The 16,143-nt window shown below is 39.7% G+C and overlaps 1 protein-coding gene across 3 annotated transcripts in view; it reads right to left on the reverse strand.

The window, feature by feature from the left end:
* The window catches only part of cacna1ha (calcium voltage-gated channel subunit alpha1 Ha), a 139,271-nt gene that overhangs the window by 75,746 nt on the left and 47,382 nt on the right, over positions 1 to 16,143 (reverse strand). For all 3 annotated transcript variants that reach the window (XM_088613227.1, XM_088613228.1, XM_088613226.1), the window contains exons 3-4: positions 2,002 to 2,113; positions 215 to 348 (exon numbers count right to left, since the gene is read on the reverse strand). In XM_088613227.1, coding sequence (XP_088469353.1) covers positions 215 to 348; positions 2,002 to 2,113 — 246 coding nt within the window. The remainder of the gene's footprint in view (positions 1 to 214; positions 349 to 2,001; positions 2,114 to 16,143) is intronic.

Consider the following 16,143-nt stretch of genomic DNA (forward strand, 5'->3'; position numbering starts at 1 on the left):
GGAGGCGACAACACATTAGAAGAGACAGGCTCTCCGGCCAAATTCTCTTAAGGATAAGCTTATGTAATATTTGCAAACTATGCCACATGTAAATGCCAGAGCACACATTGGCAGCACTTTCCAATTTTCAGGGCCATTCTACTGTTGGGATTTTCCCCTGAAACGCAGGAGAGACAGGCGTTCTGCATTGTTATTCTTCTTATGGACCACTCACCCTGCCATAACGATGAAGAAATCGAGACGATTCCATGTATCGCCCAGGTAACACTTCTGCCCAAATATCCCTAGAGCCAACATCTTGATGACCATCTCCACGGCGAAGAAGGCAAAAATAAAGTCATCAAACGCCTGCAAAGAAAAACAATGAGTTGGACCATCAGCAGTGTCTGACATTACGATTCCTTCAAAAACAGTTCATTTTTGAGGGTTCTGTGCCACAAAGTCAACAGATCGAGATTTTTAATGGGAAGTCTTGGCAGGGCTTCTGGAAATAGGGAGGAGGATGGTAAAATAACTTTGAATAAAATAATGAGGTAATCGCAATGCTAGAGAATCACTAGGAATAGGAAAACAAGCCTTTATTGGAACACTATAAATTACAGATGAGCAAACTCCAGTCACTGTCACCCCTCACTGCTTAGGGAAGACTGCAAATGTTCAAATGCGGCATAAGAAGTTGCACTATATGAACAAATGAGCTACAAGTAACCAAGTGTGCAAGAGCAACAGAAGTGCCTCTTCGTAAACAGTGTTTCTTGTACTGTTTTGTTGACAGAAACTGGGAAACTACAGGCTGACCTTTTTATGAGGGATAGAATTTAAAGATCCTGTTATCAACAACCTCAGCTACCTCCCTTTAAGTACTAAATGCAGAGAAGATACTACTTTATATGCACATGTCAACAACCACCAAGAACCAGATAAACAAAGTCCTCTCCTGGACACGGGAGTGGAGCAGTTAGAATGTCCAGCCCACTCCTGCTGCCCTACAGCTGCCTGCACTGCGATGGCACTGGCTGGCATCCTGGCTCCAGCCCAAACCTCAAGACTTTCCCACAGTCACAGTAACCAGCCCGAAACGAGAATACAGGGAGAAGGGACAGGTCACCAACCGATATATCTGCAGGGTGGAATCAGTTTTTCTTTTGCCTGGGAATTTGTCACCGTAAGACGTCACCAGAGCTAGACATGTGTCAGAGCTGCAGAGGAAGCTCCCTAATTCGGTGAAAATGTCACCCGAGGAATAGTTAAAACCACTATTTAACGGAATGCACGTACGGTACGTCTGAACAGAACAGTGGGTCTAGGACAGAGCTTGAAGTGGTCCAGTACTGTCCGGTACATAATGCCAAGACTTGGGAATTTGGGATTTTTGCATTCTGACACTTCATGTTGAGTCCCAGAATTTTTTAATGATTCAAGGAACTAAATCCACTCCCTACTACCTGTTTGCAAACTGTAATGCTAGATTCAAAACACATTTGCTTATAGTCCGCCAAACAGGACACTGCAATGTGGATGTAGTTTTCATCCTGTATGTTAATTTCTTGAATAAATATAATAAAAAAAAACATTCCTGAGCTCTTTTGTTTTTTCCAGAATTCATATGGAGAACTCCAAGATGAAGTGAGGCAAATTTCTATCTTTGCACCAAAGACAGGGCTTTTTTTTCTTGTGCTATTCTTCCCAAAAGCTAAACTAAATAAACAGGACTTTTTCCATCAGATATTTTCCTCTACGGGTTTATTTTTTTTAGCTGGTGCGGCTCAAACTGTTAGGCACAGTACACATAGAAAATGGTTTCAAGAAGGATCACGTGCTTCAGCTAAAGCAAAGACTCAATTAACTATACAGTAGGTCTATACTTTTAAGGCTGTAAAGCTTTGCTAAAGATGTGACAAGAGAGGTATTTTCTTGTACGAAGCAACCTACAAAACGTGAGAACCTGCTGCCCCACTGTCCAGTAGAAGATATGGAGAGTACTTCTCCGTCTGCACTCACCTGCAGGATGGTACACCAGTCAGACTGACACTTGAGGTCCTCACAGGGCTGGTACATCCCCAGGGTCACGCAGTTCAGGAGGATGACCAGCATGCTGACATGTTCGAACCAGGTGCAACAGGAGTCAAGGAAGGGGCTTCCATTAGACACAACAGTGGCAGTTAGCACAGGAAAGTAACAAACCGGCAGTACATTAAACTCTTGGACGGAAAAAAAAAACAAGAGTTGCTGTTTTCCTAAGTCGGCTTGCTCCCTTATGAATTGCTGTTAATTGCAGTACGTGGTGGAAGGGGGGCATCTAGCCTGAATTTTCGACATCTTCGAGAAGGGAGATCAATTTAGCAATGAAAAACTGCATGCCAATGAGCTCGGAAACCTTTTTTGTTCCCAGTGCATTAAAGCTGTGGGTGCTAATGAACTTTGATTTGCTGAATTGCAAATGAATTGATCCTTTTTAAATAATAATAATCTTAATGATAATGTTCCTAAGAAGGGATCATTAAATGCTGGAAAGCAATGGTGCGTTTCCATAGAAAAAGCCCAAAACACATGGTCTCCCACATGCATCTGCCTTGGGGTTTGGATTTGGCGAGGAGCTGCCGTGTCCAGGAGAAGCAGCAGCAGCAGTGCTCTGGACTGCGATCCTGAGAGAGGGGAAACCTGGAGGATGAAGGACACGAAGGACATCAGGGGGGCGGAGTGGTAGCACTGTCCTAGAACTGTTCACTGCAGCCCAAAATATCCCAAACAGGACTGCAGCCCAAATAAAACAAAAGGAAAAAAAAACAGCATTTTCACTGCTTTCTTAGTGTACTAATCAATTTCAACCCCTTTTAAAGATTCTCATGCTATACCTGTAGGCAAAACACTCACATACTGTAGCAGCGGCGTGTCAGTTCCTAACAGGATTTCTTCTACCCAAAGATTTAGCTCTTGTGTTCATAAATGCATATTATATGGAAAATCAGAGAGGTACAGTATGTCTATCCCACTTTAATCCCATTCTTTGTTTTCCTTACCAAATGAGCAAACTCCTTCAGACCAGGAAACAAGAGATTTTGGTTTGGTGGTTTGTCCCCGTCCTTGGAAAAGACATCTTATTGTAGTGAGCTCAGTACACTAAGTACTCTGACGAAAGAGGCTGTAACTCGTGGGCACTCCCACTGTAACATAAGCAGTATCAAAATGCTTTCGAATGTAACCTTGATTATCACTGCATGCGTACAAAGGGAGGTCTGCTTAAGACGTCATATTCAGGGGAATTCTTAACATCAGAACAAAACTGTCAAGGCATCACAGGAAATGGGGAGTTAATGAAGTGGTGTTTAATTAGGAATGTTAATACGACTAATAGAGTTAGTTCAGGCACAGTTTAATAACAGCTCATCATTCACATGGGAGACTATTTAAAGAGTGACATGTACCCAAAGTCACGTGGCCATTTGTTGTAAACAAGAATTCTACACCCGCTGGCCTGCTTTCCAAAACGCCCGGCCACTGACAGAGAAAACTGTGTGATACCAAGATTTGAAAAAAAAAAAAGGCGTTCAACTTTTTTTTCTGTGTGTGTGTGTGTGTGTGTGTGTGTGTGTGTGTGTGTGTGTGTGTGTGTGTGTGTGTGTGTGTAATCCCAACTGTCCTCAGCACTTTATTTTGAATTGGGCCTTTGTGACAAAAAAAGTGCTGAGGACAAGGCAAGTTCCTGAGGCGGTGAAACATTCAGATATAACAGTCTCTGGAATAGTAAGCATCAATTCCTGGCAGCAGAAGCAGATATTAAGCTGTAGTTAAGAAGGTGATAAGACTGCTGACCCTGGTCATTTCAGTATCAAAGGGTCTGCATAATCACTAGTGTTTCACAATGATCCAGCATGTACAGTACAGTGTGATCCAGAACAACAGAGCTATGCTTGCCTCAAAGCGTCCAAGGGGACATCTTAGCACAGAATATTGTAGTGGTCAGACCTGAAGAAGTCTCCACAGCCGAAACATTGTGTTATATTTCTTCTCTTTCCAGCACGGAATAAACCTATTACTTGTTCTTTTGCAGCCTACGCATGCTGACGCAGCTCCCCACCTGAACTATAATAATATTATGCCTCAATAAACAAAATAAAGAGAACAGATTGCATACTGTACTTCTAAGTTTTGAAAATATATATGATCAAAACGTTTGTCCCTTCGCTTAACAACCCCAGGATGCAAAAGACAGGAATGACTTCCTCCTAGTGAAAGCTCTACCTGATAGCTCCTAGCTGGCCAGAGGAGAGCAGGGAGGGCATTAGGGTGACGTGACATCTCCCATCCAAAAAAAAACCCAGCACAGCCTTCCAGTCACGCAGGCTGGAACAGAAACATGGCCTGTTCTTACAGCACAGCACTGATTCGCAACGCAGGCCCCAGCGATGAAGACCTTCTCTGTCAAGACAATCTCTCAGTACTGTCGAATATCATCTGAAGGGAGGTCTTCTGCATACCAGCAGCACACAGACGCTCAGAGAGACAGTGTCAAATTGCATTACTTCAAATCACTCATGACTGATCTTTGAAGCAAATACAGTGAATCCTCGAAGGTTGCAACAAGCTTTCTCAAGGCCAAAACGATGAGCTCAGACTAAGCAAGAGAAAGAGGATTGCTGCAAGACTTTTTCTGCATTAAGAGGGACATAAAAATATGTATTCAGTATGCTGTACTGATACATAAAGTGAATAGAGTGCAACCTGTCTCCTTAGAATTTAGCAAGTGCTGTGGCACTTTACCTGAGCTCAGTCACTGACAAAAACAACAGTTATTTCAGTGCAACGAAGGGTTTAGCTCACAGGCTGTCCAAGTCATACTCGAATGACTGTATAAAAAACAGGAAAAAGAGAATAACCTGCAGAGAGAGGGAGATCACATCTTCAGAATTCACTGTTGAAAGAGTTTTCAACACCAACCACAAACAAAATAGGACACTGGGTCCCACATTAAGATACTGCGATTAGCAATCTGAATTAATCCAGACAGCCAATACATAATGTAGATCACATTTACTGGACTTTTGCCTGAGGGATGGGACTATAGCTGGAACAAACCATTTTGGTGGTTTGACAATGTCCTACAGGACTTGTTTCATATACACCGCAGGCTTTTTGATGGATGCTTTGAATTACACCATGAGATTTCCATGTTAACACGGGGTAATGAAGCTTTGGAAAAATGCAATATTAAAAACAAGCTTTAGAAACCCTGATATTTTTTTTGCCCTTCAGAAATATCAGTCACACCCAGCTACAACTTCTGATTTATGTCTAAGCCTTGAATTTTTTCTTCTTAGTTTCCCACCAGTGCTGTTCCACTCAGGGGACTGAACCTTTTTTCATTTTTTCCCATCAGTTTCCAGTTCTGAAGGCAGGAATCCAGCAACTCTTTCCGCCTGTGACAAAGAGGGAAGCGCTCTCTCACTTCAGAGCAGAATGTGCCTCTGGTGAAGTGATGGGGGCTGCAAACTGGCTGATCGGGATAATTTCACCACACAAGGAAGAGCACAGAGCTCTCCTGCACTCGCAGATTAAAGCATGGCCTTCATAATAACATACGTGAGGCCAAAGAAATTCCTTTGGCACGACACTTCAAAAAATCGTTTCTTGTGTCTTTCTCAAAATTGATCCCCCCCTCCCCCCCCAAATAAAATTCTCCAAAGCTCAAGTAAAGCTCAAGACCATTAATAATTTCTCAGCCAAGCATAGCAGGAGTTGAGGACATTTCTGCCATCCATTAAAACAAAGGAATCAGCAGTGTTCAAAAGCCTTCGCCCTAGAGGCAGAGTATAGCAAACAGTTCACATTAATTTTTTTGCATGAATGTAACACTCTTGACGGAACTCCGACTCCAATGCACATCTACAATCCGAGCAAAAAACAATCCTCCTAAAATCCTGTAATGGTTCATGCAGTCCAGTGCTTACGGTCTGTCGTGGATGACCTTTTAGGACAGCGCCTACAGTATCTACAAAAATGTGAAGCTGCATCCTTATGTATACACTCTGATCATAGCCTGATACTCATAAACAGAAACCGCACTTGGGTGTATATACAGTTCCAGTCATATAACTGGTATTATTTTTCAAGGATGAAAAAATTCCACTTCTACATTCAGTTAAGCAAATAGCATTGTAAAAATTAAATGGCACTTTTTTTTTAAATTGAGCTGCAATAAGGTTGTAGAGATACACCACCTAACTGTGTGGATAGCCTGACACAAAACTGATACTTCTCTCGCAGAATTAATGCAATGTTAGCCTTTGTTGCATTATATCTCATATATATATAGTATAAAATCTCTGAGGGAGAATGAACAGCCTTTGACAACATGAGTTATTGAGAGTCTTGCTTACTAGTTCATCTTCTTTATTCTACAAATGAGACTTGATTTTATTTTGTTTGATGTTTGTTTTCATTATTCATGCAGATTCAATTACCCCAGCAAGATAAACGTCTTTGCTGGGCTGAGGGATTGGAGGACTGCTGGGAGGAATGGAGAGGGGGAGGCTGGAAGTGAGCTGGAGGTCACTCCCAGCATCAGGGCCCCTGGGAGCAACAAGCTCACAAAACCCCCCTCCGAAACCGAGGATCCAACCGCAGGGAACGGTTTTCCTAATTCTATTTTTGCCTTGAACAACTGAGGAGACTTCTCCTGACATGCCCATACTGATCAGAGCCCAGAAAGGCAGGCACACTTTAAACAAAGGCCACCAATAACTCATTTTTTATGCATTTGCAAAAAAAAATTATCTCTACAGTGCGAGCTTATGCAGAATTCTCATTAGCAAGTTTACTGTGATTGCTTCTCCGAATAAATTTCCATGTTAAGAAAGTTGCAGACACTGCCTGCCAGCACACTGCCGGAGAAAGCGCTTTGTGAAATACTTGAATCTGCACTGCAGGCCTCAGACAGAGTCACATCGAATCTGCTCTGATGCTACCGAAGACTGGGAAACCGGACTGTCCATTCAAATGGCATTGCCGTCAGTCTACCACTTCTCTGTTGACGTCGAGTGAAAAGAGTTTTTCTGTAACAGGCTAAAGAAACCCTTCAACGCTATTTCACGCACTCTTTGATCTTTAAAAGATTAAAACCATGCAAAGCCGTGCTTATCTCAATATCCCAAAACAGATAAAGTCAAACTCGAAGCTATGACACCACAGGCATCAACAGTAACTCTAGAATGTAACTTTGCCCCCTTCTCCACTTTGAAATGATCTACCAAGATCATTTTATTTATTGTATTTCTTTGTCTCAAGCAATTACCTCCCCCGAAGCCTTCTCCTTTCAATTTTCAACAAGGTCACAAAAAAGGTTAGAAAAAAAATTAGAGGCCTGTTCAGGCCTTTTGGCAGTTTGTAGTCTATGGATCCAAGGATGTCATCCAGCCATTTCGTGAGGGAAGCAAGGGTATCAGCTTCAACCACGTGGCTGTCTTGTCCCAGAGCCCTACAACCCTCAGGGTAAAGAAATGCCCCACCTGGTCACGGTTTTAATAGGTTACAGGTAACCAGTCACTTGTGTACTGGTTGTTGTGAACCTCAATTCTCACATGTGCCAGTGGCTGAAGGAGCTGCCCGGATGTCCCCTAAAGATGAGTGAGTTTTTTTATCACCCTCAATCTCCAGATCTTCTCCTCATTTTCTTCGCTACAAATGAAAAAAAAAAAATTCTTTCAAGACTGCACATTTTCTACGGCTCCTCACTTTATCATAGGAAAACAGAGGATACAAACCAAACCTGGTGTTATCATGTCTTTTTAACAGTAATAATAATAATAATTATAATAATAATAATAATTTAAAAAAGTGCCAAGATGTCCCTCCATGGGTACATTACATGTCAGGCTAGGCTCCAGCTCGGTGCCACTCTGAGGATACACTAAGAAATGAGGATGGAATAATTCTTGTCATGTGCACACAGATCAAGTCACTTGAGAACGTGCACCTGGTGTGTGAAAGGCTTTCCTGAAAGCTGCTGTCGAGCACTATTAGCACTCTTAGGGAGCATGACCATAGATCACAGTAGCGATCACCCACCCTGGCAGAAACCCTTAACCACCCATTTGCCAGCTTTGCCCCAGCTGAAGAGCCAAAGCATTGTGCATTTTCAGCCCGAGAAGCTGATCTAACATCACTCAGCAAGCTTATCAAAACAGCCCTCAGAAGCAGCACAGAATTCCATGATGTGGTCACTACAATCGCACCTTGTTAGTATTCTGCAATAGCAGAGGATAAATACTGTATATTTATATCTTGCCTGATAGAAAATGAAGAATTACTGCTAGGTGTACTACATATCTTGAATATGTTCTGTACATCTACATCCTTGTCGGAGATTGCTGGCGTTACAATGCCTTAGCTGTATGTCAGGTCTCCCATGGCTATGATAGGTAGCAATGACATCTGTAGCATCTGTGCAGCATTAACACACACAGTGCTAAAAGACACGTACCCCACCCCCCCCACACTACAGGAAGTACAGAATCCCCCCCACTGCCCTTCCTCATCTTTATTTTCATTTTTTTTCAGCAGAGTTCCTCTCCCTTTCTGCTTCTAGGCAAACGGCCTTGAGAAGCACAGTACACTAAAAAACTGTTCCAACATTTAGTTATTAGGACAAATAATAATGTGAAAATAACAAGCAATGAAAACCTATACAGCAACCCTTAAACTGGAAACGCATCTGCGATATTGGATCTTATATAAGGATTAGAGAAGGATTAATATAAGGATATTATAAACACCCTTTAGACAATCTTTAGAGTCCTGGAATGCCAACCATACAGATGGGAGGAATTCTATACTTCTAAAATGTAAAGACATGTTTTAGCAGGTGCATCTCTGTTGTGATGACTGTGAAACAAAACTCTTGGTGAATTCCTCTGCTGTGACAGCATACACTGACTTGGGAGCAAGAGCTGAAAGATGCCTGCAGAGCAAAATCTCAAAAGGAGGGCAAATTGTACCTGCGGGGTCTTGATGTTGCTTGCTGCTCAAATGATATCTTGTGTTATATGTTACTTAAAAAAAGAATTGGGTTTCTGTCCCTGATGTTCTCGGGGGTGATTGCTCCTTGCTAGTTGAGCAAAAATGTGGATACGTTTTTACAAAATACAAAACGTTTACAAAGCCAATGATGGAAAACTGCCTTTATTAAATTTACCATACATTTTAGACCTGAGGGAGGTTTAATTTTGTATTAGAAAGATGTAAAATTACTCAGATGTAACGAAGAAAAGCTCAGAACTGAACTAGCGTCCCCTTATGGAGAAATTAAAGAAACCAGAGTAAGTGCACATATTAAAGATTAAAATGTGTTGAATATAATACTTCCTTCTCCCTGCCCCCGCGAAAGAAAGACACAAATACTACCAGTACAAACCCAACATTCTCAAATCCCATTGAAAGCCATATAATCCTCAATATGAAATTCTGTTGCTTGGAAAAAAAAAGATATATTTTGAAATCAAGAAAAAAAAACGTCTGCGCAATTACCACAGATTGAAGGGACCACTCACCTTTCACCACAGGTGTATTCCTGATTATATTGCAGATGAAATGAGCCCAGTACTAACTTTTCTCACACGTGTAGCCAGTCAGCTCTTTTGCTCCAAACAAAGAGCCCTAATTCCTATGATCCTTCTCATTATTTCATTCCTCTCCTCCCAAAACTATTCAATTTATTCTGTCCAGTTTCCCTTATTAATGAAGACTGCAAAATCCAGGCAAAATATATGGAGCTATAGAATGTATCAACTGTATTCACATTAATCAAACCTGTCCAGAGTTAGGAAGAAAGAGAATCATAAAGTCCAACCAATCAACTGAGCAAAACAAATCCAAAATATCAGCTGTTATTGTTCAATGAAGAAAACAATGTTTGATCATGCAGAATCAATTTCTTTAAAGTAATATTATACTTATACTTTAAGATTTATCTCTCAAATTTGACAGAAAATGGAGGTGAAATACATAGGTTGACACTTTTAGGTGGGCGCTGCAGTTGATTGATGGATAAAGTGAAGTCTTATAATCACTGAAGCATTTTGGGATCTTTGTGGATAACAAACATAATATAAATGCAGGAACCATCTGCTCAAAGCTAACCAGAACACTAGCAAACATAATATCTGTCACCTTTACTTTTTCAACAGAGTTGTGTTTTTTTTTATAAATGCAAATTTAATCATCAAGAAGCATAATTAAGTTCCACTGCCTGGAACATTTGATCTTGAAGGATACAACCCTGCAAAAACAATGTCTGCTCCCATTTTCAGCAGCGGTACAGGGGATTACAAACATCAGAACAATTCCTCCTCAAAATGTTTGTGATTCTCTTCTTTATAGGGAACTTCTTAGCACTCTTCGTAATAAATAATCAGCTGAATGTTTAAAAAACTATGACTGCTTTGAAGAAACATTACTGGGTCTGTAAATCTAGTAAATCTTGCTTTTATGAAGGGAATTACCATGGTGCTGTTGTGCAAGAAATACTTCACAGCTGTGTGACTTAACTGCATCTGAAGTGCTCTGTCAGACTCTTTCAAGTTTTAAGCCTTTTGTTAAGTCAGCACATTTCCTAATTCACAGACACAACAGTATTAAAAAAAATCTACAGCTCCAATCTTAAATACTGTACCCAAATATTAACAATTTCTTTTGACTCTTGCCTGACAAACTTGGCAGGTTCTTAAAAGTCTTAATCTAGGTCTGATTGTATGTTGCTCAATGTATTTGCCTGAGGAAAAGAAGCCATCAATGTCAGGAAATTGTGCCCACCTAGCATAAGCCTGATGCATTTGCGGTAGCTCTTTGAGAAAGCAACACCGGTATATAAAATCCCTTTGCAATGATGGTTCTAAAAGTTATTTTTACTACTCAGACCCAACACTTCTATCTACCTCTATCTGCACTTTTAAGAACCACGCACATTGCATTAGAAATTACATCTTGATGCATAACCTCATGTTATGTGGTTCAAGCAGAGAAACAAAAAGTCAAAATATGTGAAGTACTGTACGTCTGGAGTCAGTTCATTAATAATACTGCACCTTATGATTAGCAGCTTGAAATTAATGTTGCAAAGTCAGCATAAACTTATTGAACTGTTTGGAGCAGGGGAACAGAGATGCTGAAACTTTGAATCAAGAAAATCTGAATATCTGATCACTACATCACAGTGTGTACAGACTTAACCACTGACCAAAAAATAGGTGGAGTGTTGCTGACAAGGCATTCCTTGCTTGCCATGCAACAGTGACTACAGTGGCAGATCAGGAACACTGTAAACGCTTAATTTGAATTACTTATTATCTCCAGATGGATCTCAGAATCTGGAGCCTTCCATCAAAGTCACAAGAAAGAGAGTTTCTTCTTTCTGCTAGAATATTTGTTCAACCAATGGCACTCTTTATTACTCTTTCCATTTTCTCTAGACATTGCACCAGAGGCTTTCATCAGACTGAAGTACTCAGTGCCATATGGCCTAGATTCAAACCCTGCTAATACCTTACCGACGGTATTTTCAGTTTCAGAAAATGATAAGAAATCGATTTGGGTTGTACCAAAACCCATGAAATCCGCAGTGTAGCTCATTGTAGGCTTATGAGGCTCTATCTACGTGGTTTAAAATATGTGTAAGAATGCATATGCAAAATAGTGCACCATACAATAAATACAATCTGGGTATTTTCCAAACAAATAAAGGCAGTATATGTAATACATTCGGGTCTTATTAAGGGGAAAAATGAAAACTTCCATAATATTGCATCTCAGGAGACAAAATGCTGGCCTCCACAGTAGTGGTATAATTAATCAAATTGCTTCTCCAGCAGAGGAAATACAGACACCCAAGAAAATTGCATTGTTTCTATTTTGACAATTATTCCATCACTGCAACAATATAGAATAAATACATTTATTTCTTCTCGTCTGCTCTACATCGATCTGCTGAAACCAGTGTTTCAGAAATTAATTATTGTCCAAAGCTATTGTTCCCACTGGGAAGGAACTTTATTTGCTCAGCTTGAAATTTTCCTCCTCTCACAGATGCAGCTTCTTCAAATCAACACAGAGCTTTGTGTATCCAGGCATCTCATTAAGATAAGAATTGTGAACACCTGGCCAGGCAGCCCAAGGCTGGGACAGCCATCAGGAAGCAGTTTCTAAAAGCTGTTGATGAAAAACCATCACTAGCATCTAAGGAGACCCCATGAGAAAACGCTAACCAGGCACTTCAAAAATGTAGGGTTTTCCTAAGGTGGGAAAAACAATCCGGTTCAGACTAGTTTACCCCTCGCAGGTGAGGAAGTATGATTCAGCATTTTCCAGTTTGAAGGGGTCACAGAGGTCACAGCCGGGTCAGCAGAACCAGTCACTTACACAACAGCAAGAAAACGAAATGCTTTATTATTTTACCTGCTTTCACTGTTGAAGGCAGAAAACAGATGTAGGTAAAAGAAAGGTAATGGGCAGTTACCCCAAAAGCCCCTAGTCTGTATTTATGACAACTGATTTTAAAACAAAACAGACCTGGACTGCTAATGTGTCACGAACCTTTCAAGAATAACACGCAACATAGTGCACAAGAGAGTGGCACACCTATTTGAAATAATATGACTATTTACTTTCTAAACTTTCAGTTCACCGTGTATAAAAATGATCTGGAATTGTAGTCAGGAGGATTACTGGACCAGCAGAAGTGCACAGGAAGGGAAACAAAACAAACTGTTCAGTAAATGTCACTCAGATGACATTACTTGGGCCTGTTTTTAGCTGGGTTGTCATTTTTTAGTTATTACAGACGATTAACGAAACAGTGAACAGGCCCAGCGTGTCTGCATAACAGACAGTATTTTATGGTTCACCTATGCAAAAATACAATGTCAATGTCCCAGTCAGCTAAAAATTTCATGTGGGAGTCAACTAGTTTAGTTACATTTCAAAATTAAGACTTCTTGGGCACTGCTTACAGACACTGCTCTCCAAAACACAAAATTGTTGGATCTGATACTGAGAGTGATATTTGAAGCTGGGAATCATGCAGCCTAGTACGTTTTTCTCCTCTCTGTGAGTCTTCTTTTTTCACTATAAAGACATACACATGCACACACAAACGATTTGTATTCCCATAGTTGAGAAGACCTCATACCTCGACACTCATTCTGTCCTCATTTACTATATCAAACTCCACTGAAATGAATCTCCACACAGGGTGAACCCTGTAATGTATATTGGCACTTTAAATAAAGATTCCATCCAGGTGGGACTCACATGATCTCTTCACAGCAAGAAACCAGGATTAACTCTGCCCAATCAGTCATTGTATATAGTTCGAGAAAGTCAGCTTTTGTTCACAAAGCCCTTGGCACAAATTCATTGTTAGCATTTAATTTTCTGAAGGTTCTAAACCACCTAAACTGTACAAATAGCAAAGAATGATCTACTTTCACACAGCACCTACAAAATAAACCAAGTACACTACTGCAATAATCTTAACTGAAACAAAAAAAATATGAGAATTTAACCCCAGTAACTATTTGGACAGACCTTATAATTACGTTAATCAGAAATTATGTGAGACCTCTCCTACCTGATCTAATCTCATATCTTTATCTTTATTTCTTGAAGAGCATAGGAGAAGCATTTAGCTACAGTATAGGGCCCCTATGTCTCAACTTTTAAATCAGGACTGAGGACTAGAAACATTTTTAAAACTGAGTATGGTTTTTGCTGATATGTTAGGATCTGAGCCTACTGCCTTCTATTTAATGGTGATAATATACCTTTATCTACTCTAACACGTACTAACACACTTCTCTGTCCTATCTCCCCTGTTCCTCAGTCCATAAATGTCTCTGACTGACACCGACAAACCCCCTCCAACTGAGTTAAACTGCAAGATGCTGGCTGCATGATGTCTTTACGATGCTGTTTGACAAAAGGTGGACTTTAAACCGTAGTCCTGAGACATTTGACCCTCATCAGTTGACTAGACAAAATCAACAACCCCTATAGTCTGGACAGCTATACACAGAACCACAGAACAGTCTGCAGATGTTTACTGTTATATAAAACAATTCAGACTCCAATGACCCTCTGCCTTTCTTTCTGTTTTTCTCTCCTCCATACAGTACGTGATAGTTGCTCTATTTCTTTAAGCTGCTCCTTCTATGATTAAAGATTGTTAATAGTTACTGATTGAGGATTGTGACGTTCCTCTGTGGCAACAGTTGTAAAGGGCTCCATATCTAATAAAACATCAAGTAAAATTTATTATTTTGGGAAAAAATGCCAAAGTACAGTAAATGAATCTGAGCTGGATACACTTTTGTCAAAATGGACCATAGCAGCACAAGTAGGAGGCATTTCTTGAGATAATTTGTTTGCCAATTTAATAATATTAACAAAGGTAAATAATCATATGTTACTGTAGGTATGCAGGGATGTTATATTTGTATAGCAGTAAAGGAGGTATATAAAGTATTTTTAAAAAGTATATAAAGTTCATTTTCAAAAATTTGTCACAGGAATTTTTCAATAATTTTTCAAGAGTTTCTTGCATATATCTTTATAAGGTGGAATCAAAATGTTGAGGGTCCATTAATGCATACGTATCAGATTGAAGCTCAATACAAAATTCATGAAAAGATTTCATGTTTATTTAAACCCACATTTAAAAATAAAAAAAAGGCATTACTTCCTTACTACAGCATGACTACTGCGTTACTACAGCATTATTGACGGGACAAAGGTTATTGATGACACACAGGTTACTAATGGAACATAATGAGAAAGAAATAAAATGGCCTGCACACAGCAAAGCCATGAAGCCCAGCGAAAGTGTTGGCTTGAATAAGTGTAAAATGAGAAGGTTTCTTCTGTTGACAAACAAGTTGGAAAGCCAGCATGATCCAGGCTATGAAATAACAAGTGCAATAACAACTTTCCTCTGACATCATTATGTAATTTTCCCGTTGCTAGGTTACACCGCTAGTTGCCTTTGACTAAGCAATCGAATGGCAGCCTCAGGACTGCCCGCAGAAACAGGCAGCCAAGATGATTAATGCGATATAAAGTGAGGAGAAACACAGAGCCACACTCAATTACTGACTCGCTGAATAACTACCTGGATTCTGGCTGCCAGAGATAACACTCAACACCTACCTTTCTTAGAATTTAATAATCATTTTGTGGAGTTGTAAAAAGGCAAGTCCCCAGGTTTGTTAAATCCTTTCAATAATCATTTCATCCCCCAGAACCCTTTTTTTGTTACGGGAGGCACTGTGTTGCAATTAAAGAAAGGAGAAATCAAACTGCTTCTTCTTAAGTGATAAATCCCAATTGTCATAGCTAGGACAAGAGATTAAGGACAATAGAATAAAACAATAGATCCAATGTTTAATTATAAGGACCTCCTCGGGTTGTGTCTATGTAACCTCCCAGCCTTTGATACATTTTTTTATTAAATGGAAAAAAAATTTCTGCCTTTGGCAAGATCATCATTGTTTTTGCTGAAGTAAAAATATATATTTTCCACATAGAATTTATTCCAGCTCACCACATTTCTTTCTATTTACCTGAGTACTTGTTGGAAAGACAGACAGAAACTAATTACACTCCCTGTTCTGCTGTCTGACAAAAAATATATATTTTTTTACTGAAGTAATTAGGGGGCCTTCCACTAGATTTTCAAATGCATCAGTGCTTTTATCAGTGAAAGCTAATTAAAAATGTATGCCAACTTACCACATTTTTAAAAATCACTTGCTTAGAGAAAGCCTAATGAAGACACAGTAATCACCAAGGAGATCAGAATACACAGAGTAAAGAGATGGTTTTAAAAAAGAACTAATTTGTATGTGCATATATAGTAATTGATAAAAAAAATAATATATGATAAACCCTTTCCCCTTAAATCCAAAAAGATTCTGCCAAATAAACCAAAAGGTACATTTTCTTAAGGAAAGCGCAACAGAAAAAGTCTTCATTTCCCCTAACAGACAAATGTCTAAGTGGTTTTATTGGAAATCCCACATGAATATAACTGGGTGGTATGTGAATCGTCTGCAGTTTCTTGATATATTATTTTGCACTTTCTGCAGAAATCATTATATT

This window comes from Lepisosteus platostomus, chromosome 19, assembly GCF_059453375.1.
Source record: "Lepisosteus platostomus isolate fLepPlt1 chromosome 19, fLepPlt1.hap1, whole genome shotgun sequence".
Lineage (NCBI taxonomy): Eukaryota > Metazoa > Chordata > Actinopteri > Semionotiformes > Lepisosteidae > Lepisosteus > Lepisosteus platostomus.